The 22,081-nt window shown below is 45.5% G+C and overlaps 2 protein-coding genes across 2 annotated transcripts in view; both read right to left on the bottom strand.

Moving 5' to 3' along the window:
• LDB3 (LIM domain binding 3) overlaps positions 1-22,081 on the bottom strand; it is a 140,780-nt gene that overhangs the window by 71,686 nt on the left and 47,013 nt on the right. The gene's annotated exons all lie outside the window — the stretch shown is intronic.
• LOC130477774 (proteasome activator complex subunit 3-like) lies at positions 18,039-18,884 on the bottom strand. Its single transcript, XM_056849834.1, has one exon. The coding sequence runs from the start codon at positions 18,882-18,884 to the stop codon at positions 18,039-18,041; it is 846 nt and encodes a 281-aa protein (XP_056705812.1).

The raw sequence follows: 22,081 nt of genomic DNA, 5'->3' as shown, positions 1-22,081 counted from the left end.
AGGTTTCTGGATACTGGAGGGGGACGGACAGCCCTCCAGCTTTGAAAGTGCAACGGGTCTCATTCACTTTTTAGCTTCACAAAGGACCTGCAGTGTGCTTCATACACACACTCTACGCTACAAACGTTCTCACAACGTACAGGTCCTTTCTCCACAATGATGGGCATTTTACTAGTAAGACAAGAGAAGACTGTACTACACATTGCAAAAGCTTTTCCACTCTTATTGGGTATTGGGTAACCACCACAACCCACCTGAATTCATTTTGCAATGAGGATAGAAGACATAGCTTTCAGGCATATTAAAACCTAGGGTTGCCAGCCTCCAGGGAGGACTGGAAATCTCCCAGGACACAACTATCTCCAGACCACAGAGATCAGTTCTCCAGGAGAAAATGGCTGCTTTGGAGGGTGGACTCTATGGCACTATACACCACTGAGGTCCCTTTCCACCCCAAACCCTGCCCTCCCCGGTTCCATTACCAAATCTCCAGGAATTTCTTAACCTGGAGCTGGCAACCATAAACCTCAGGACTTTTCATTCCCAAAGGTTTTCCAACAGTCTGCTTAATGGTAGCTTTACAGCAGTTTTGCAGGTCAGGGATTCCACAAAATACACACTGCTTTTCAGTCAGCAGCCAGTTGCCATTTTAATTTCAAGGACTCAGGAGTGAGCTAGGCCCCAAGACCATTCTGGAAAAAGTTACGCTTTTTGATATTTTGTTTGTATGTTCTAAGTTTTACCCTGGGTCTTACCAGAGAGTTTTTAAGGAGAAATAAACAGTAACTCAGTGGTTCCCAAAGTGGGCAGTACCACCCCCTGGGGGGCAGAGGGATTACCTAGGGGGGCACTAAGAGGCAAGGGGGCAGCGGGGGGGCGCTATAGGTGGACCCCTTCAACTGTGTTGTTCAATAATTTACAATAGCTCAAGCTATGGCACCATGCTGGCAAATTTGGTGCCTCCTCTTGGTGGCAACCCTCCTAGTTCTGCTGTGGCATCCATCTAACTCCTAACTGGCATTGGCAGAGAAATAGTACGTGGCAGGGATGGGGTACCAGCTCCTATCTTGGAAATTCCTGGAGATTTGGTAGTGGAGCCTGGGGAGGGGAGGGTTTGGGAAGGGGAGGGACCATAATGCTACCCTCTAAACCAGCCATTTTCTCCAGAGGAACTGATCTCTGTCTTCTGGAGCTCAGTTGTAATCCCAGGAGATCTCCAGGCCCCACCTGGAGATCAGTGGACAGAAAAAGGAGCACAAAAAATATAATTGACAGATGAGGCTCAAAACTTTTACGGTAAGTTTCTCCAGTGGGACAAAAATGGGCTCCCAAGTCTATTTCAGGTCAGGAAAATGGAACCAGAAGAAGGCTTAAGGTTCTTCTCCCGGTGTACTGCAGTCCCAATCCGAATTGGCCCCATGCACACCCAAGAATGGAATTCCCAGAACCTGTGGGGTAGAAAGTCCTTGTGGCAGCTGTGAGAACATTACAACATGTGAATCAGTCCAGAAAGGGAGAATCAATGGGTCTGCCGTGGACTGGGGGTTCAGGAGATGATGGAGGATTTCCTGCAACCAATTTTTTCTTAGTATATGGATAGAAGGGGGAGGGGGTAACAAACTCTTGGAATAGCAGAGATAACCTCCTCTGTCATTCTAAATGCATCTGTGTGTGTGTGTTAAGTGCCGTCAAGTCGCTTCCGACTCATGGCGACCCTATGAATGAAAGTCCTCCAAAATGTCCTATCTTTGACAGCCTTGCTCAGATCTTGCAAATTGAAGGCTGTGGCTTCCTTTATTGAGTCAATCTACCCTTTCTAATTTCAGGGGACTCCTTAGCCGGAAAGGATATTTTACAGACTCCAAATATATCTTTACAAAACTCATGACATTTCTCAGCTTCCTCATTAAATTAGCTGCACACTCTAGTTTGGTACTGAATGTTTGGAGTTAGCAGCCTGGCAACAGACTGCAGGCAGTATAATGGGGAGAGGAGATGGTCAAAATGGCAATTTTGCTGGAAGTGATACCCTACCGATCACAAACTGTGCCAGAATCTGTCTGTGTCTTATATAGCAAAGAGCGTTACTGTTTGGTACAGTCCACTGGGAAGTTCTCCTGCACAGGAAATTAAGGGAAACTGTTTATGAGTGCAGGAGCTTAGATTTGCTTCAATGCTGCTCACATGGAAGAATATCTCAGTGGATCCTGCTTATGTCCCGCTAAACGAGGAACGGAAAGAGAAAAAGGTGCCTGGCTCCAAAATTATGTTCATTTGTCTTTATTTTGCACCTTCGAAGGAGATAAAATACAAGTGACTTTCAACCTGAAGTCAACCATCCAGAATGCTACTTGCCTCATTTGTGTCCTCCGTCCTGAATAATAGGAAGTATAAACATTTGTGAAACTACAATTTACCGTAATATTTCCTCTTCCCAGACAGCTGTGGCTGATATTTGTAGCAACTGTCGGAAATAAAATGTAACTCCAACTTTACACTACAGCCAGAGCAATGTTTAATTGGCAGTTATTCTAAGAAAGCTGCAACTTTGAGGTATCTTTTGTACACATTTGGAACATTTGAGTTAACAGAGGAAAGTCCAATTACCACGAAAAGTGATAAAAGGCAACAATTTGTCTTACATGGTTTTGGTTTGTTTTTGGTGTTGTTTTCATTGGTAATCACTGTGGCAATCTCCTTCCCAATATTAATATTCTTTTCAACTTATACATCTGCTTTTCCAGTAGGATTTTACTATTTGAAATTTGGAAATCTGTGGAACTACTGACTTAGAGTCCACCCTCCAAAGCAGCCATTTTCTCCAGGGGAACTGATCTCTTTAATCTGGAGATCAGCTAATTCAGGGACAACTCCAGGCCCCACCTGAAGGTTGGCAACCCTAGCCGGAAACCTATTTCTCTGCAACATTGGGTATGTTTGGCTGCCAGTCTTGTGTTATGTGGGAGAACCCCTGCTGATAACCCACTGCTCCATCGGCTGGTGGGAGAAAAACTAATTAAAAATGAGCATTGGTGTGACAGCATGATGTCACTTACAGGGGAAACCCGGAAATGACATCATATCACTCTAAGAATCACTGAGAACTTTATTGTCTTATCATAGAGTTTTCAGCAATTTCTAGAGATGTCACATCACATTTAGGTTTTCCCCAAAAGTGACATTACCCCACTTTTTAAGTGTTATTATAATTTTATTTGTATAAATACAATGACTTGACATTTATTAAAGTACTCGTATTTTGTTTTTCACATCTTGATTCATAGTGTTTTCCCCTCCTAAACCCATCTCCCCTCACAAAACCCCTGGCCATGGACCTCATATCGCCTTCTATCCTACCAATTCTGCTCAGCAAGATTTATGGATTTCCTCTGTCCTAGTGAGCACATCTTCTGATGGAAGGGTAGACAGTACTAACCCTTGACAGACCAAATGACTTAGTATAAGTGGCTTAATTTGCAGTACATTATTGTTGGAAGGGGCATAGCTCAGTAGCAGAGCATCTGCTTTAAATGCAGAAGGTGCCAGGTTCAATCCCTGGCATCTCCAATTAAAAGGATCAGGTACAAAGAGATGGGAAAGACCACCATTTGAGACCCTGGAGAGCCATTACCAGGCAGAGTAGACAGTACTGACCTTGACAGACCAATGGCCTGACCCAATATAAAGATAGCTTTGTATGTTCATACACAGCAAAAGAGCATTGATTGTTCAGAAAGTATTTTGTGGAAAGAGGCCCTGAAAAGGTTTAAACCCTTATATTGTTTTCTGCTGTAACTGTCAAAAGACTTTCCTTTTTATTAGGGAAACATTTACTTGGCCACCTTTAGCCAAAGAGCTTGGCGGAACCTAAGGAGGGTGGGGTTTGGGGAGGGGAGGGACTTCAACGCCATAGAGTCCAATTGCCAAAGTGGCCATTTTCTCCAGGGGAACTGACCTCTGTTGCCTGGAGATCAGTTGTAATAGTGGGAGATCTCCAGCTGCCACCTGGAGGTTGGTACAAAAGATCACCAGTGCTTTTGAACTTCTATGCTATAATTAATGAAATAGTATTTTGGTAGCTGGCCGCGTACTGTTTTTTTGGAGCACTACCTGGAGGTTGGCAACCCTAGGAAGGGGAGTAAGGAGGCAGAAATGGCTCAGGAGACTCTATTGGTCCCTCATAGGCTGGGCCACACCGCCATAAAGCTCCAGGGTAGAAGGAGGCCATTGGGCATGCCCAAGCCCTGGTTAGGGCCTTCAAAAGGCTTGAGGGAGTAGGCCAAGGAGGTAGGGTTGCCAATCTCCAGGTACTAGCTGGAGATCTCCTGCTATTACAACTGATCTCCCGCCGATAGCGATCCGTTCACCTGGAGAAAATGGCCGCTTTGGCAATTGGACTCTATGGCATTGAAATCTCCCCACCCTCCTCAGGCTCTGCCCCAAAAATCTCCAGGTATTCCCCAACCCAGAGCTGGCAACCCTACAAGGAGGGCAGACCAGCTCTGGCTCTCAGCTCAGAAGGGAGTCGAGCTAGGGGAGAGGAGGTGGATTAGGGTGGTACCCAACTCCCACCCCTCTCTGTCTGAGGCCAAGGGAAGGCCCGTCAGCTGAATTAGGCCTTGGCGCATGATGGCTGGGAGTTCCCACAAAGTCTCTCCTGTCTGCTGGATTCTGTTCAGGGTCTTTCCCAGAGACTTGTGCTGTCTGCTTTTCACCCTGCTGACCTTCTAAGCTGCTCGTGAGCCAGCATCATCAGGACAACCAGTGAGCTTCATGACTGTACAGGGTACCACCCCGGTCCCTCCTTATCTCCTTTTCGTTCCTGCCCTGAGCTCCTTGGAGGCTGGGCGGAATACAACTGAGACAAATAAAGATAAAATACAAGTATACAAATGCTGTTTCTCAAGCCATCAACATCCCGCATAGCCCCGCTTCTATATCACACGGTAGAACAAGCCTGGAGAACAGCTGGAGAATTCGAAGGGCATCATTTACCCAATTAAGTCATTTTGGAGACAGAATTTGGTCCCGGTTTTTGAACCACGAGCCTCTTTTATGTACGGCTGGCTACATTCGCCCTTGTTGCCGCAACATCCCAAGACTGCGAGTCAAAAACAGCCGGCAGGAAAGCCATTGTTGGACAGACAAAAACGTTTTTTGAAAGGGAGAGAAAAGGACTGTCTGAATGTTTTTCCTCTCTTTCATCCACTGATGTGAGATGAATAATTCAAGAATGGCAAACCAATCAGAAGACTGAGTGCAGGACAATTGTGTTAATTGGGGGTCCCTCATGCCTGCAAAATGGAAATTGCATACTCTAATTGTAAATATATATATATATATATATATATATATATATATATATATATATATATATGCTCTTGATAGGCAGAACATTTTACCCAGTTAAAATGTGATTCTGTCTCCTTCCACGCACTCTTATTAAAATTTCTTTCGGACACATACATTTGTTCCTGCAGTGAAGACACGGGTCAATTAAATTAAAGCAACATTTTGAGTGTCTTAAAATAAAGACCTCGTTATAGAATAAACTCTGCAGGGAGAATGAATTAATGAAGGAAAAGTTCGGAAGGGGTCAAAGGCAGAGCGCCAGAAGGTCTCGCCAAGGTGTCATTAAATACTCAGACCTTTTGCAGATGGAAAGAACTAGGATATTTGCCCCTATGAAATGAAGGACAGGACTCATACTGCAAAGTCCTCAGCCACAAGGGGTGAGGGTGCTAAAGTCAGGGTCACCGCTGAATGCAATTACCCCCAATCTTTCGACTGGAAATGAGATGCCATTTTGCCTTTACTATCGGAGATACTTTCTGGTGGCGGAGTGCCATCAAGTCGTAGCCGACTTATGACGGCCCCGCCAAGGGGTTTTCAAGGCAAAGAGACTTTCAGAGGTGGTTTGCCATTGCCTGCCACTGCAAGGCGATGCTGTCTACCCTTAGTTTTATTTCTCTCAAACCGTCTTGAAATATATAGCATCAAACACCTGCACCAGTTGAGTATCCCTTATCCAGACTGCTTGGGACCAGAAGTGGTCTGTATTTCGGATCTTTCCATAGTTTGGAATACTTGAATATATATAATGAGATATCTTGGGGATGGGACCCAAGTCTAAACATGAAATTCATTTTATGTTTAAATATACTTTATACACATAGCCTGAATGTAATTTTAAACAATATTTTTAATAATTTTGTATACACTGAACCACCAGAAAGCAAACTAGCATGCTGCTGAGGGCCTGTGAATAATGCCTGCATGCCAGCTCAAAAAGTCTGATTTCGGAATAATGCCTGCATGCCAGCTCAAAATAATGCCTGCATGCCAGCTCAGATATGTGAATAATGCCTGCATGCCAACTCAAAAAGTCTGATTTTCGGCTCAGTCCAGATATCGGATGTCCAGATAAGGGATACTCAGCCTGTACTGGAGATGCCACTAATTTTTCATAACATCACTCATTTTTCATCGTCTTAGCGGTAGACATGACCGATGGTTTTCACTGTACTTTCAGAATCTGCAGGCACCTTTCTGCTGCGTCAACATGCCACCAACACTGCCCTCCACAATAGACTGAAAGCTACATGTTGTTAAGAGCACTTCTGGATGTCCTTGCTAGGAGTGGCAGTAGCATAAACACAATCCAAAGCAGACACTATGATGTCTTAACTTAGTGAGGTTTTGAAAAACTGTTGCTAAGAAGGGGCAATCGCCTCTCGGCGATTCTACCTGACCAGAGGGATCAGCGTTCTGAACCAGCATGTCTCTCATCCGCCGTAATGTTACAACACCTAGAAAAGCTGACATCCGGAAGCAACCTTAGTGTGTCGGTGATGTGAGGGTTACAACACATTCTGTGCATGGTCAGAATCTATTTTTATCCCAACTGTAATTCATGGGGCTGCCCATTAACAGTTGGCCCGTCTCCAATAATAATTACAGGGAGGGGGATAGATTTCATATAAATGCTGTGTAGGTTTCAAATTCTTTTGATGAGGCTCCGACCCAAGATCCCTTTAAAGAAGCCCATCTTCACATCACAACCCACAGACTAAGCAGTACTTACGCTGTAACAGAATCAGTCTCAGATAACAAAAGGAGCCTCACAAATCCTATTAAGTCCCTTCTTATCTCGTGATCCCCTCCTGTGGCCTACTTAGTGGAGTGTGGCGGTCAGAGGGTTAGACTAGGATGTGGGAGGCCCAGGTTCGAATCCCACTCTGCCACAGAAGTTCGCTAAGTGAGCGCAGACCAGTCATTCTCTCTGCGGCTGGCCTATCTCACAGGGTTGTTGCGAGGATAAAATGAAGCAGGGGAGAAAGAGGTGGTAAGCTGCTGAGAGTTCCCACAGAGAAGGAAAAAAGGGTGTACATAATCTAATAAATAAATGCATGCATACATACATAAAGACAAACGGAAAATTATTTTTGAGCGTGCTAGTTATAAACTGTTGTTCATCTGAGTGTAACAGGGAGGATGTATGGGCACATTTATAAGCAAGGAAGCACAGTTAAATAAATAAATGTTATTGAGGCTGAGTAAGGCAGCCAGCTAATGGGGGGCGGGGAGAAAAAGAAAAGTCAAACACCAAGCTACTACTGCCAGTAGTTGCCATATCCTTCAGATCATAGATATGAAATGGCACAGGGCACAATATAAGCAGGATTGCCAACAGCCTGGAGAAGAATATTCTGTCTCTTTAATAGAGCCTAATGTTTGGAAAGAGAGCCAGCGTGGTGTAGAGGTTAAAAGTGGCGGACTCTAATCTGAAGGACCAGGTTCAATCCCCCACTCTTCTACATGAAGCCTGATGGGTGACCTTGGGCCAGTCACAGTTCTCTCTGAACTCTTTCAGCCCACGCAGAGTCAGGCAATGGCAAACACTGTCTTGCCTTGAAAACCATACGGGGTCACCATAAGTCAGCTGTGACCTGACAGCACACACACACAATGTTTGGAAATGGGTCGTTGAAGGTTTATACGGCATGCTATATGCCACTGAGCCTCTATCAAAGGACAGGACATTTTTCTCAAAACCAGTTGGCAACTCTAGCCAGCAGACAGAGATAATATTCTGGGACAGGCTGTAGTTAGGGTTGGGGACCTTCATTGTGGCAGGACTTGTGTCTTTAAAAATGTTTTTGTTTTGCCGTCAAGTCACAGCTGATTTATAGGGACCCTGTAGGGTTTTCAAGGCAAGAAACATTCAGAGGTGGTTTATCATCGCCCGCCTCTGCATCGTGACCCTAGTATTCCTTGGAGTTCTCCCATCCAAATACTAGCCAGGGCTGACCCTGCTTGGCTTCTGAGATCTGACAAGATCAGGCTGGCCTGGGGTTTAAACACTACATGACAAGAAAAATTAAGCCAGTGAAGCCTTTTCCCATTGATATATCTGCAGGCTGAGAAAACCCTTCATCTGCTGATTTTCTGACTGCCTGCACAGGAGAAAACCTGCCTCCAAAAATGCTGGCAATAATAATTAGCCCTTTATTCACCACCTCCCTTTAATGCTCAAGGAGCCCCAATGTACAGAAAATCAAAACATCCCATGACAAAATGCTCTTGTCCTTCAGGTGCCACAAGACACCTCAACTAAGGGAAAATTTGTTAAGAGAAAATGCACCCTTGTCCGCTCCTTCTGCCTCCAAGGGAATACAGCTGCCTGTGTGCTGAGTTTTGGAGAAGAGAGGTGTTAAATTTATTGACCAGTATGGCTGTCGCAGAAGCATCTTCACCACATTCAGTACAAAGGTGGCTTCCCCTCTCTCATGTCCAGCTCTGGGAAGGAGGGGGGGAATCCAAGTTCAAAGCAAAAGCAGCCATGGGGTGGCATATTCATGATGCCGATGAGGCATCTTCCGCTGTAACCAACCCTGGAGCTATTTTGCTGCTTTTTCTTTAATTAACCAAAAAATGAAGGATTCATTTGTAAACAGATGACCCTACATACAACAAAGAGAATATGGTGGGGGACCCACTCCAAGCAAAATTTGGTTGCAAAACTTAACACGACGGCAGTGTGAAATCTGACAGAACATACAGTACGTCTGTCCTGTAAAATGGAAAACCAGTAAGCGGTACTCACACCGCAAGGAAAGAATGCGGGAACTTTAAATATCACATCTGGCCCTATGACCTGCAGCCGTTGGCTTTCCAGCTGTGAGGGGGAGAATAGGGTTCAAATCCACTTTTTTCCCCCTTCAGCTCTTTTTTTCTTTTTGCACATACACAGGAAGGGAACTGATTCTGATCGGTCAAGTGTTCAAGGAAAAAGTCCCATGCCTTCTTTGTAATGAGACCCCGATTTGTGATCCTTTGAACACTTGTTTCCACACCCCTCTAAGAATGTTGTGCTGAAGCTCAGCATTCCTCAAGAGCAAAAATGAACTCATGAACAATATGAATTTAGAGCGGCGTCTTTAAAAGGGAGTGGCAGAAGAGACTCCCAGGGGTCACATGGGAAAGTATTAATAACTTCTTTCTACCCTCTTGATGACTCAGTTACATGGATTTCTAGAGTTACAGACTCCCAAAAGGACAGTAAACTGACACCCTCCTCCATGTTGAAGCAGGGTACAGACTGGGTTTTGCTTGGGCTGGTTAATAAATTTGCAAAGGACAACACAGGATTTTTCTTTCTTTGGATCCTATTCACAATGAATTGACAAGGTTTGCTCATGCCTTCAGGATGGAAACCATGCAGAAGAAGGCAAGCGAGACGATTAAGGGGTTGGGACACCTTTGGAAAGGCTAAAGCAGGGGTCCCCAATGGGGTACCCGTGGGCACAATGGCACACGCCATCACCTTTAGTGGTGCCCATCAAGTGTTTTTAGAAAACGGCCAGGATTGGATGGGCTTTTACCCAGCAAGGCTTCTCATTGGCCACTGAAGATCTGATTGGCTTTGCAGATGTTTTAAAAACACTATTGGGCAGCAACTGCCACCACAGCTCTTGCCCACCTGCTGTGTCAAAATTCCAATGGCGCCCGCAAACTAAAAAGGTTGGGGACACCGGGGCTAAAGCGTCTGGGGCTTTTCAGTTTAGAAAAAAGACAACTAAGGCAGGGGACATGATAGAGGTTTATAAAATCATGCATAGGGTGGAAAAGGTGGATAGACAGAACTCCCCCCCCCCAGAACTTTCCATTTCAATACCTTTATTGGCATACGATCGAGCAATCAGAGTACAACCTAGCCACTATATATCATTTTACCTCGCCTCTTCCCTCCAGAACGTGGAGGCACCCAATGATAGGGTTCACCTGGAGAACATGGCTGCTTTAGTAATTGGACTCTATGGAATTAAAGCCCCTCCTCTCCCCAAACCCTGCTCTCCTCAGGCTCCGCCCCAAAAACCTCCCACCAGTGGCGAAGAGGGACTTGGCAACCCTACACCAAGAGCTCCACAGAGGAAGCCCAGGAAACCATAGTGATAAAAATAAGTAACTAAAATAAATAAAAGCGAGGACAATTCAGTTACTTGCCAGGAGGCTTTTGGGCTTAGCTTAATTTGCTGTGAGAGAACAGCACAAGTTTACTAGTAAAAGCCCTGTAGACAATAAGATAACAGCCTTAAGAGGGCCCTTCTCCCTGTTGGGTTTCTTTTTTCCATCGTGCGTGACCCTGTAAGAATTTGAAACATGAGAGTCTGGTAAGAGAGGGTGGGGGAATAAAAAGCAATGGGTTACTATTGACCGGGTTTCTTTTGGCTGCCGTTCAGAAATGATAGGGACTCATGCTCGCCTTGTGTAAAAGCTGATAAAAAGGTTGTATGCTACTTGTAACAAAGCTCCAGGCGGTGAGGAGCACACGTGTATGCAGAAAGGAGATATGCAAAACCATCCAACTCCCACCTGCTCCACAACAGTCTCCCACAAAACAAGACCGAAAAGGAAAGTTTAAATGTCAAAAAGGAATGCCCTGTCCACATTACAAATTTGTACTGGTTTCATATCGCTTAAACTGACACAGCTGTCGCTTGTCGTTGGTTAGATATAGAAAATTCTCACCCACCCCTCCTCAAACTACAATGTCCTGGGAAACGTGGCACCCCCTAAGTGCTGGATCCAAGGTGGGGGTAGAGGAGTACCAGCGCTTGGGTGACCAAGGCCCTTTCATTACCATGATGTGGATAATTTCTTTTGGGAGTGTTGGAAGTAAGCATGGCATAAGTTTGTGCTTGGACCAGAAGAATTACCCTGGCACCCTGCCTACATGTCCTGGCCTGGATGGCCAAGGCTAGCCCAGTCTCATCAGATCTCGGAAGCCAAGCAGGATCGGTCCTGGTTAGTGCTTGGATAGGAGACCACCAAGGATGTCCAGGGTTGTTATGCAGAGGCAAGCAATGGCAAACCACCTCTGAATATCTCTTGCCTTGAAAATCCTACAGGGGCAACATAAATCAGTCACAACGTGATGGCACATTCCACCACCCTGCCCACATGGAGACTACAGGAAACAGCTCTGCATCTCAGCAACAACTGACTTTTAAAAACACGAGTCATCTCAGAAATAAGCAGTACTATGATCTCTAGCTGCAAATGCCATTTATAGCATGTTTTGGTTTATTGTTCCATTTCTTGGGGACTTAGAAAAAAAGTATCTCCCCATCTCTAGCTATAAGAGCAAAACATTTGTGCTATTTCTAATGCAAAATTGATCAGACATGCACCAGGAGTTCCATGCATGGAACGTAATTCCCAGCTAAGGTTCTCCATCTCCAGGTGGGGACTGGAGATCTTCTGGAATGATAATTGATCTCCAGATGACAGAGACCAGTTCCTCAAAGGCTGCTTTGAAGGGTGGAGTCTATGGTGTTAGATCCCACTGAGGTCCCTCCCCAGACTTCACCCCACCCCATCTCCAGCAATTTCCCAGCTGGAAGATAAGTCTTCTGCTCCCTTTCTCTGTGCATCATAGCCCTGATCCATTTCCCACCTGGAAATTACATTCTGAGACCAGAACTCCCAGACCACATCTGTCACCAAGGACCTTATCATAAGGTTAAAATGGCATGACCTCCCTTTTTTTTTCTTTTGCCATCAGCTGATATATGGCAACTCCTGGTGGGGTTTTCAAGGCAAGAGAGATTCAGAGATGGTTTGCCATTGCCTGCCTCCACACCGTGACCCTAGTATGCCTTGGGGGTCTCCCATCCAAATACTAGCCAGCGCTGAACCTGCTTAGCTTCCGAGATCGGTGGCAACTCTTTTAAAACCACACATCCACTACTATTATAAAGAACAGAATCCAGAGTCTCTCAATGTCTAAATTAATGTGCTGGTGGGGCTTTAACTATTGATAGAACACCAGACCGAACTGAGTTAATTATAAAGGAAACCCAATCTTTGCTGTACAACATCTAGCAGCGGTGGCTGTGGGCATTTGCCTCAGTAAATAATCTGAGACGCTGCCAGCAGAGAAAATAAAACAGAGGAATGTATTTATCAATTTTGCTTGTAGGAGGAGACACAGGGAAATGAGCAGGGGTACCAGTAATAAATCATTCCCTAAATCACCATTAGGATCATCCATGAATCCCGGAAATGAGGTTCTTCTGAGGCGACTGACTGCACAGGCCAATGTGTATGGGGGTGGGAGAAAGAGAGACTGCAAAAAGTGTGTGAAGGTGAATATCCCTTGGTCCTACTTGGCCATCAGCCTGTTCAGCAAAACCAGGGCCCAGGATGTAGGCTTCAGGATAATTTCTAAGGATTACAGAAAAATTGGAATAATATACTAATAATGTTACTTTCCCTAGAAGCTAACATGACTAAACTGAGACTATCAAACTTTGGTCACATTATGAGAAGACAAGAGTAACTAGAAAAGACAATAATGCTAGGAAAAGTTGAAGGCAGCAGGAAAAGAGGAAGACCCAACATGAGATGGATTGACTCTACGAAGCAATCCACAGCCCTCAGTCTGCAAGACTTGAGCAAGGCTGTTAATGACAGGACATTCTGGAGGACATTCATTCATTCAGAAGCGACTTGAAAGAACACACACACAATGTTGACACTAAATATCAACGTGCCGTCACATGGGTCTCGGTCTACTTCCTTCCAACAGCGCAATATCGTTACCGAAGTGCTTCTTTAGTACTGTCCGCATCAATGGAGCTTCAGAGGGAAACATAAGCAAAAGAGACCAGGTTTTTGCCCTGTGAAGTTTATAAAATTGTGTGTTCTGTGCACTGCTTATGGTAGAAAGAACCTCGGTCTTCATTCAAGTCATAGCCAAAGACTTCTTCCAGAATTTCTTTAATCGTTATAAACTCACAGTTTCCTTGGCTTGTCTCCCTGACACATTCCAAAGAGCTAAGGTGCCACTACAGGCTTGAGTAGGGAACAAACAGATCCCAGTGAGTAGGAAAGCAAGTAAGGAAGTTACACCCTTCTGGAGATGTCAGTGAATTTAGAAGGGCGTAACTCTGGTTAGGATCGAACTGTAACCCCCACTCCCAAAGTGGTAAGTTTACTTTTAATGCTTGTTGTGGCTACTCAACGACAACTAGAGAGATGGATACTCCAGAAGAATACCCAGGTGATCTGAAAAATCACACGGACGGGAGACAATGCCGCAGCTTGCCATGTCTAAATAGCACCCCCACAAAGGATAAACTCGCTACCCTGCTCTTACAGGCTAAATTTATTTCCATCCTAACATCCCAGGGGTCAGAAAGGGCTATTCCAGGGATGATTCTGGTCTCCCCATTTTACACCCTGCTCTGTGTGGAAAATGTTGGCCTGACCTTTGCTGTACTGCTAAAAACAGACCTCGCCTGTCATCGCAAGCCAGCGAGATCTCAAATACAGCAGAAGTTGTTGGTCCTGCAAAGAAATTCCTGGAGACTCCGTGGAAGAGTTGCCAACAATAGCAGCATTCTAGAAGTTGATCAAGGGCATGTTTTTTGATAAGAAAAAAGAAGAGGGTACATCAGATCCTATATGCAGATGAGATATTAATGATTTGAAGTGTCAGAAAAGGTGCAAAACTTTCCTTTACTGAGTCAGCAGTGTGACATTGCCCCCATCACAAACTTTATCGACACAAACTGCCAGTCCAATTTGCTGGTAAACTGCAGTTTTGGAGTGCAGGAGCCAGGACTGATGAAAATCCTTCCCAATGTTTTGACATATCAAACTGTGAGCCAAATAAGCCTTCTGCCTGTAGTGACAGATGTTACAATTTCGAGACCATCTGTCTCATTTCACAATATTAAGGAAGTGGTAATTTGTGGACTTGTCCTAAGATGACAATTCCTTAGTTAGTTCTAGAACAAGGCTTAGAGGGCACTGTGTAAGATGTCTCCATTGCTGTTTACATTAGAGTTGTTTTAAGACATTCCTCATTTTCTTAGTCTGCTTGAGGACTCAGAAATATTGAAGTCACAGCCTTACCTGGGCAAAGATCCTGTTCCCATAGTGGAAGAGCATAAGTGTGCGTCTTCTACCAAAATTATAATTTAACAAGTGAATCAGGGCCTTCCACATAAGCGCCTGTATAGATGCAGACTTAAATCAGTGATGCTCAGGGGCTCAAGAACCACACATGGCTCTTTGACATGACACCTGTGGCTCTTCTGAGCATCACTCCCCAACGTGGCATCCGCCCCATGCTCCAGGAAAATGGGCTAGATAGTTGCCCACTGTCATTGTCAGGAGATTCCCACTTTAAGACAGCAACTGCTGGAGGGATTGGAGGATGAGTGAGCTATAGTTCCCATACTAGGAAGAAAGAGGCCTGGAAAAACATGTGGACACAGCTAAGATCACCATTATTTATTTAACAGTTATATCTTATATTGTTGTATGTATGCATTTGGCTGAGTGGCACACAGGACATACAACAGTGACGTGGCTCTTTTGGTTGAGATACTACCTTATGAACCCACCCAACCACTACGGTCATCTTGGGAGGCCCTGCTTTGGGTGTCCCTGCCTTCTGAGATCGGGCCTTCTCAGTTGTGGCACCCAAACTCTGCAACTCTCTCCCCAGGGAGGTTCGCCTGTTTCCCTTCTGTTGCCACCTTCTTCCAGCAAGTGAAGACTTCTTTGTTTCATTTGGGATTCCCTCGGTGATCTCTCTTTCCTGCCTGATGTTTTAATTGTTTTTAATGTCTTTCTGTGTATTCTTAGTTCTGCTTTTAATTGTTTTAATGATGTGTGTGTTGGGGGGTGGTTGATTTCAATGGTTTTCAAATGCTATTTTATTATGCATGTTTTAATTTGTTGGCTGCCTTGGTGGCCTTTGTGAGGGCAGAATAGAAATTGTGCAAATAAATAAATAAATAAATAAATAAATAAATAAATAAATAAATAAATGCAAATGAGGTTCTCTGCAGGCCACAGAGAGGGTTAAAACTGTCCGACATTATCCAGTTGTTCCCCCTGAAAAAGGAGCACTTTGGGCATTTTCATGGACAATCCAGAATTACACATGATGATATGCATATGGTGGAGGAATAGTTCACTTGCTCCTCCACAACTATGTATATGCATGAGTGAATCCCCTTGAATCCTTCTGAGTTCTCCCACCAGACAGATTCACGGCAACATGTTCCCTTACAGGATCCCAAGCATTCTCCACAAGGTTGAGAAAGTAGTAGTTTGAAAACATAACTCCAGCAGAGCAACTGAAGACATTTAATTTCATGGCTAAGAGAGCCTCTGTTTTATGTTATCACATTGCTATTTTACATAAAACACATACTTGCAAAGGCAGCAAGTTATACCTCTGTTTATCCCCAAACTGAGTTGAATTTCACACGTAACTTATGGAGCCAATTTCCATTGCAAAATATCTGCTGCAATAATAACACAGGGAGATGTTAACATTTTCTCATTTTTGCTGCCTTATAATAATGTGTAGTCTGCACAGTTTATGTTCCAGACAGTACTATGAAGCTGGTGTGCTGTTAAATAAAGAGACATTTGCTATGACGCTATGACAGTCGGGAATACCGTATGTGCTCTTAGGATACATTGCGTACTCTTCACAATATTTTAGCAGAGAAGCATCAAATTATAAGGGTTTTCCATTAATAGCAGTATTCTACCAGCAGAGAATTCAGTGCTGTAGATTTAGAGGTGGATTCACATGGCTAATAAGAGCCAATTCAGCCAATGCCAAGAAAATATTGGGTAAGATACAGCAAAAGCAGAAAAAACACCAAAAGACCTTGCCAGATTTGCCAACCTTCAGGTGGGGCCTAGAGATCTCCCAGAATTACAACTGATCTCTAGACAAAAGAGAACAGTTCCCCTGCTCTGAAGGGTGGATTGTATGGTCTTATACCCCACTGAGGTCCCTCCCCTCCTCAAACTGTCCCCCCCTCACGATCACCCCCCCCCCCCAATCTCCAGGAATTTCCCAGCCCTGACCTGGCAGCCCTACATTTGTCCCTGGTTACCTGTGCTTCTTCCTTCCCTGTCCTCTCTCTGCAATCTCTGAATTGCCAGTGCATTCATCAGCTATGCTACTGCAGGATTTGCAGACCAAATTCTGCCGGGCCACAGCATTAGGGACAGACAAATGCCACGGCCAAGAAGAAAATTACTGAAGTGTAGAACTCTGGAAAAGATTAACATGGCCTCAAAACATTGAGTGGGGAAGGATGGGGAGGGAAGAGAGATAACCGTATTAGAATCTGCACAACTGGACAGGTCACTAGGAAGGATGCAGACAGCCAGGTGAAATGAGAAGGGCGCTCTTTGTTTCTCTCCCCAGACTACATTTCCCAAGGGAAGAGTGCCATGGCTGGAGCAAAGGATCACATAAACCAGCTTGTTGTAGCACTTAACACTGCTCTTGAGTAGGATCAAGGGATCAACCCCCTGTGAGGGAGTGTTCGGTCGAAAACACATGGCTGTTTTGTTTGGCGTTTCTCCTGTGAATGTAGCGAATCTCCATTGTGAGAACGCATGGTGGTCTCCCATCTGCAGGACCAACACTCTTCCGACGCGATACTTCCCTTGGTTTTCCAATCCCTGTGTTGTCTCAATTAAAAAACAACAACAGCAACATTGCAATTGTGATTGCTTCCCGGTGCGTTCTGTGTGAGGCCCATTCCCGGCCCATTCCACTTTCCTCTCCCACTCCTCCTATTTCCCTCTCAGGGGACCAAAGGTCAGAAATTGCACTGAGAGGGAGCCGCAAGCGAGTATGGTGTCTCTGGCTCCATCCTTCTCCCTCCTCCTCCACGATCTTTCCCCGTCGCCCCAAAGCCAGTCATCTACTGGGGACTTTTTCTCCCTGCCAACGGCTTTGACACCTCCCGTCACTGCTTCCAGTACCGGGCGAGGTGGAGTGAGTGCCAGGAGGAAGATGTAAGCCAGCCCTTGCATGCCGGGGTTGGGGTGTGCAGGGTGTGTGCACGTGCCGCAGGGTTGACGGCGCCTTCTTCTCCCTGCTGCCTGACTCTTTTGTTTGCCCCTCTCATGCGTTCATTTTTTTTATCTCGGGATAGAAAAGTGTGAGACATGAGAGGGACAAACCAATGACACCCTAGCCATGCATTAATGGCCTCCCACAAAGCACGGTCACTCACGGCTGTTGGCATCAGGATAAGAACTGCTCCGAACAGGCTGCCCACTCATCCCTTTCCAACCCAAGCAAGGAGAAAGCCTTTGCCTTGGGCCTTCTGGATGTCAAGAGATGGGTGCAAACCCCAAGAGCAGGGTCGCCAGCTCTGGGTTGGGAAATACCTGGAGAGTTTGGGGGTGGAGCCTGGGGAGGGCAGGCTTGGGGGAGGGTCTTCTATAGGGTGCAAAGCCATAGAGTCCATTTTCCAAAGTGGCCATTTTCTCTAGGGAAACTGATCTCCAGCCACCACCTGGAGTTTGGTAACCCTACCCAAGACCAAAACAAAAACCTGCCGGAGAGAGCTTCTTTAGACTTTATTAAAAGTGTGTCAAGGACTATATCTAGCCAGCTTCCCCATCTCAACCGTCACATAACAAACCAAGGCCAAGGCCGTCTTGAGCCCACTGAACAGTTTGTACATTCGATCTGCTCAGTAGAGCGTTTCTGCATTGCTGCTTCGGGGCTGCTTGATCTTTTCAATGTTCTTCAGGATCATGTCATGCACAGTCGCATACTGATTTCTCAGGTCCGATATGATGAGCCTCAGGCAGGTGTATTCCCTTTCATCCATCTCAGTCACTGTGTGGCGATAATCTTCCACGTGCGGGTATTTTGCAACCTTGGAGACCAGCTTCGCCCGTGCAACGTAGTACGCAGAGATCTGGTCCAGGTATGTGGTTGCCTCACTCGCCACGCTGTGGAGTTCAGCCACAGCCTCCTCCTGAATCGAAACACCAAAATTGTTGCCATCCTCTATCTTGGGAATCTGCAGCTGTACCCACATTTTGACCGTGTTGCACTTTTCAATCAACAGTCGGATCTCAGGTTTCACCTTCTCAATTATGTCCACAAGCCGCTGGTTGCTCTTCAGCATCCCGTTAGGCATGACAAAGACTCTGGTACCCTGGAAAGTCACTTCACAACCCTCCAGCTTTCTCTTCTTCATGTTGGGCCCATCACGGTTGGCTGTCAGCAGAATTGCATCAGGAACGGGAACTTTCATGTCGGAGTGGATTTGGGTTAGATCGTGAATGTTCAGAATGGGATCCTTGAGGAAAGCATCGAGTTCTAAAAGCTTCTTTGGGAAAAAATTTGCCAGTAGATCCTCAGCTTCACCTGTGATCGTGTCTCTGAAAGAGTCGACCTTGAGCTTCACTTCTGGGTCCATCTTGAGGGAGGCCAAGATGGGGCGGGGGGTCTGGGGTCCGTGCCTGGGGCTGTCTCTCTCCACCCGTCGTACGTGACCACCTGATCGACTTGCCAGAGGTGGAGTCATGGTGGCTTCTGTTTCAGTCTATCCATTCCTGGGACACACTCAACATGGGGTCTGTTGAGCTTCAAGCACATGACAGGCTATCGTGTGACATCACAATCATGTTCCAGGCACAGCAGGGAGCCATGACATCACTGGGGTCAAAGCCAGGATTATGAGCAGTGGACCCAAAGAGTTGGGGACAGGTGACACCAGTAAGAAACAAGCCAAGCATCATGGCAGTGGAGGAATCCTCTCCATCAGTATGGGAACTCATCTTGCCGCCATGCTGTTCTTTTCAAGTATGGATTGTAGCACCCTTTGCTTCTCTGCACACCAAAATTCTTCCAAAAAGAAGGCAAATAACTGGCAGTTCTGTAAGAGCTCAGGACCCAGCAGGAGGGGATCCATGACCCACCCCAGGGCCTCAGCCTGTGGATTGAAGACCACTGCTGCATGGTATCCTGGAAACTAATGGCCATTTAGAGCTCTCTCAGCCCCACCTATCTCACAGGGCATCTGTTTTGGGGAGGGAAGGCGATTGTAAGCCAGTTTGATTCTTCCTTAAGTGGTAGAGAAAGTCAGCATATAGAAACCAACTCTTCTTCTTTTTCTTCATTTATAATAATATGAATCGTAATAATATTAGTCATATGTTTAAGGTGAGAAAGTACTGGGGGGAAAGATCCAGCGAAAAAAAAAAACAACACAAATTTATATTATAATATAAATTATAATAATGTTAATCAAGTGTTTAAGGTGAGAAAGTACTGGGGGAAACAGATCCAGTGGAAAAAACAAAAGACATAAATGCCATGTAGCCTTGTTTCGGATGTTGTTCTGCCTTCTTTGCATTTTTAAGGGAGTTTTTCCTTTACCTGCTCAGTGTTTTTCAGCTGGTTTCTTCTCCTTCGTTTATCATATGTACTGGGAAGGAAGATGACCTAGAACATCAGACCCCTCCCCAAAAAAAGTTATACATCAAAAAAAGTTGATACATCAAAAAAAAAAAAAAAAAACCTCTAGACATGACTGTAATTTGTATATAAATGTAAGATGACTCTCCTCTTTTTTATGGCATACTGGGGGGGGGTGGGCGGGGAACTGCCTTGCATTGGAATAAATACTGAATTTATTTATTTATTTATTGCACACAGGTCTTCCAGACAGACGGGGGAAATGAACTAGTTAATTCATGTAAATGTATGCAACTTTAATTGGCCATGTCCTATCAATATGATAGGGTGGTAGCAATGACAAAAAAATCCTTCTTCTTGTCTACCTCTTCACAGCTGTCCTTGGCTGTGCATGACCCCAGTATACTCTGGCTGACTTCAACCATGAACCAAGCTCTGAAACGTCTGAAGTATCAGTAGCTCAATCTTCTCTGGTTCATTGGGACGGATTCCAATCTGTCGTTCTCACCAAAGCAGAAGGGGACGGGGAGGTTGTTCAGATGCTGTGAAGGTGGGCTGCAGGCAAGCGGAAAACCCTGACTGGAAAGCTAAATCCTCATTTTCACTTGACGTGCCTGGGTAGCAGTTTCAAAGTCACATCCGGCACAAGGCAGCCGGGGCACAGCTGGCGAAATCTTCCTCTTGCGGTTCCTAAAAGTCCTTAAAAACCTGCCTTACTTCGAACTGGCACAAGAAAACATGGTACCCATGCAGGGTGGGAAGGAGGGTTGCCAACCTCTAGGTGAGGCCTGGAGATCTGCAACTGGACATTGGTGTGTGTGTGTGTGTGTGTAAAGTGCCTGTTATGCATGTATGGATGTATGGATGTGAATCAGTGTGGGTAAGCAGGGGAAACCCAGCTGAGCTTGGGATTCTCCAAGGCTCCTAAACCTGTGTGTACCCATTGGTTACTGGGGGTTGTCCCCCCACAATCACGGTCCGGGAAGGAGTGGCCGCAGGCGGCCAGGGGGGCATATAAGCAGGGTCTGCCCACTGTAGTTCCAGTTCTGTTCTCATTCTCAATAAAGCTGGTGTTGTTGGACCTCCGTCTCTGACCTCGTGTGTCCTCCCCCACGCGGACTTAACAGTGCCGTCAAGTCGCAGCCGACTTATGGCAACCCCTTTTGGGGTTTTCGTGGCAAGAGACTCACAGAAGTGGTTTTGCCAGTGCCTTCCTCTGCACAGCAACCCGGGTCTTCCTTGGTGGTCTCCCATCCAAATACTAACCAGGGCTGATCCTGCTTAGCTTCTGAGATCTGACGAGATCAGGCTAGCCTGGGCCATCCAGGTCAGGGCGGACATTGGTATAGTCCACCCAAAAAAACAAAACACACTTTTGCTTCTGCAGTATATATAAACTGGATCTTCAGAGCCCTTTAGATACAGTTCCAGGCCCTGGAACGCTTGGCCCTGCTACTTTCCCATTTGCCTGTACTTCCCCAAACTCTCCCTGCATGGTGCTTCCTATGTTTATTCCCTCCCCCCTACACAATGCTAACTCCAGTGGTTGCTGCTACCTCCACTCAAGGCACAGGATCAACTCCCAACATTGCAGGACGAGAACAATTTACCTCCTTGTGTGGGTGAAGGTTCGCACCTGGTTTTATGCGTTGCTAGTGTGCAAAAAGCATCAGGCTTTCTATACGTGAGCCAGCGTGGTGTAGTGGTTGGAGCATCAGACTAGGATCTGTGAGGCCCAGGTCTGAATCCCCACTTTGCCGTGGTAGCTTGCTGGGGGACTATGGGGCCAGTCACACACTCTCAGCCTAGCCTACCTCACAGGGTTGTTGTGAGGCTGTAATGGAGGAGAGTGGAATGATGTGAGCTGCTTTGGTTCATTATCGGTAGAGTATTGATGAAGTAAATAACTAACTTAATGAAGAAGAAGAAGAGTTGGTTTTATACCCTGATTTTTTCTACCTTTAAGGCGTCTCAAACGGGCTTACATGATAAATCATCTGTTTTATTAGGCCAGGCTAGATAATCTAACTGACCTTTGTACAAAAACGAATGAAGATAGACAATAAGCTAAACTATGTTTAGGGTAACTAGATGCAAAGGACAGGGGTCTTGTACCTTTTACATTTGTGTAGAAGAGGTGATTTTTGGCAGAGGTAAATCCCTCCCCTCTGCTACACAACCATTGAAGGCAAAGATCTATGTGCTTTCTTTGTATCTGGTCAACCCCACTACAAAAAAAAATACCTGAGATCACATAACATTAAGTCGAGTGTTTTCCGCTAAGCCACGTAAGACGCAAAATAA

Source organism: Euleptes europaea, chromosome 5 (genome assembly GCF_029931775.1).
Source record: "Euleptes europaea isolate rEulEur1 chromosome 5, rEulEur1.hap1, whole genome shotgun sequence".
Classification (NCBI taxonomy): domain Eukaryota; kingdom Metazoa; phylum Chordata; class Lepidosauria; order Squamata; family Sphaerodactylidae; genus Euleptes; species Euleptes europaea.
This window is presented reverse-complemented; position numbering and strand designations above follow the sequence as displayed.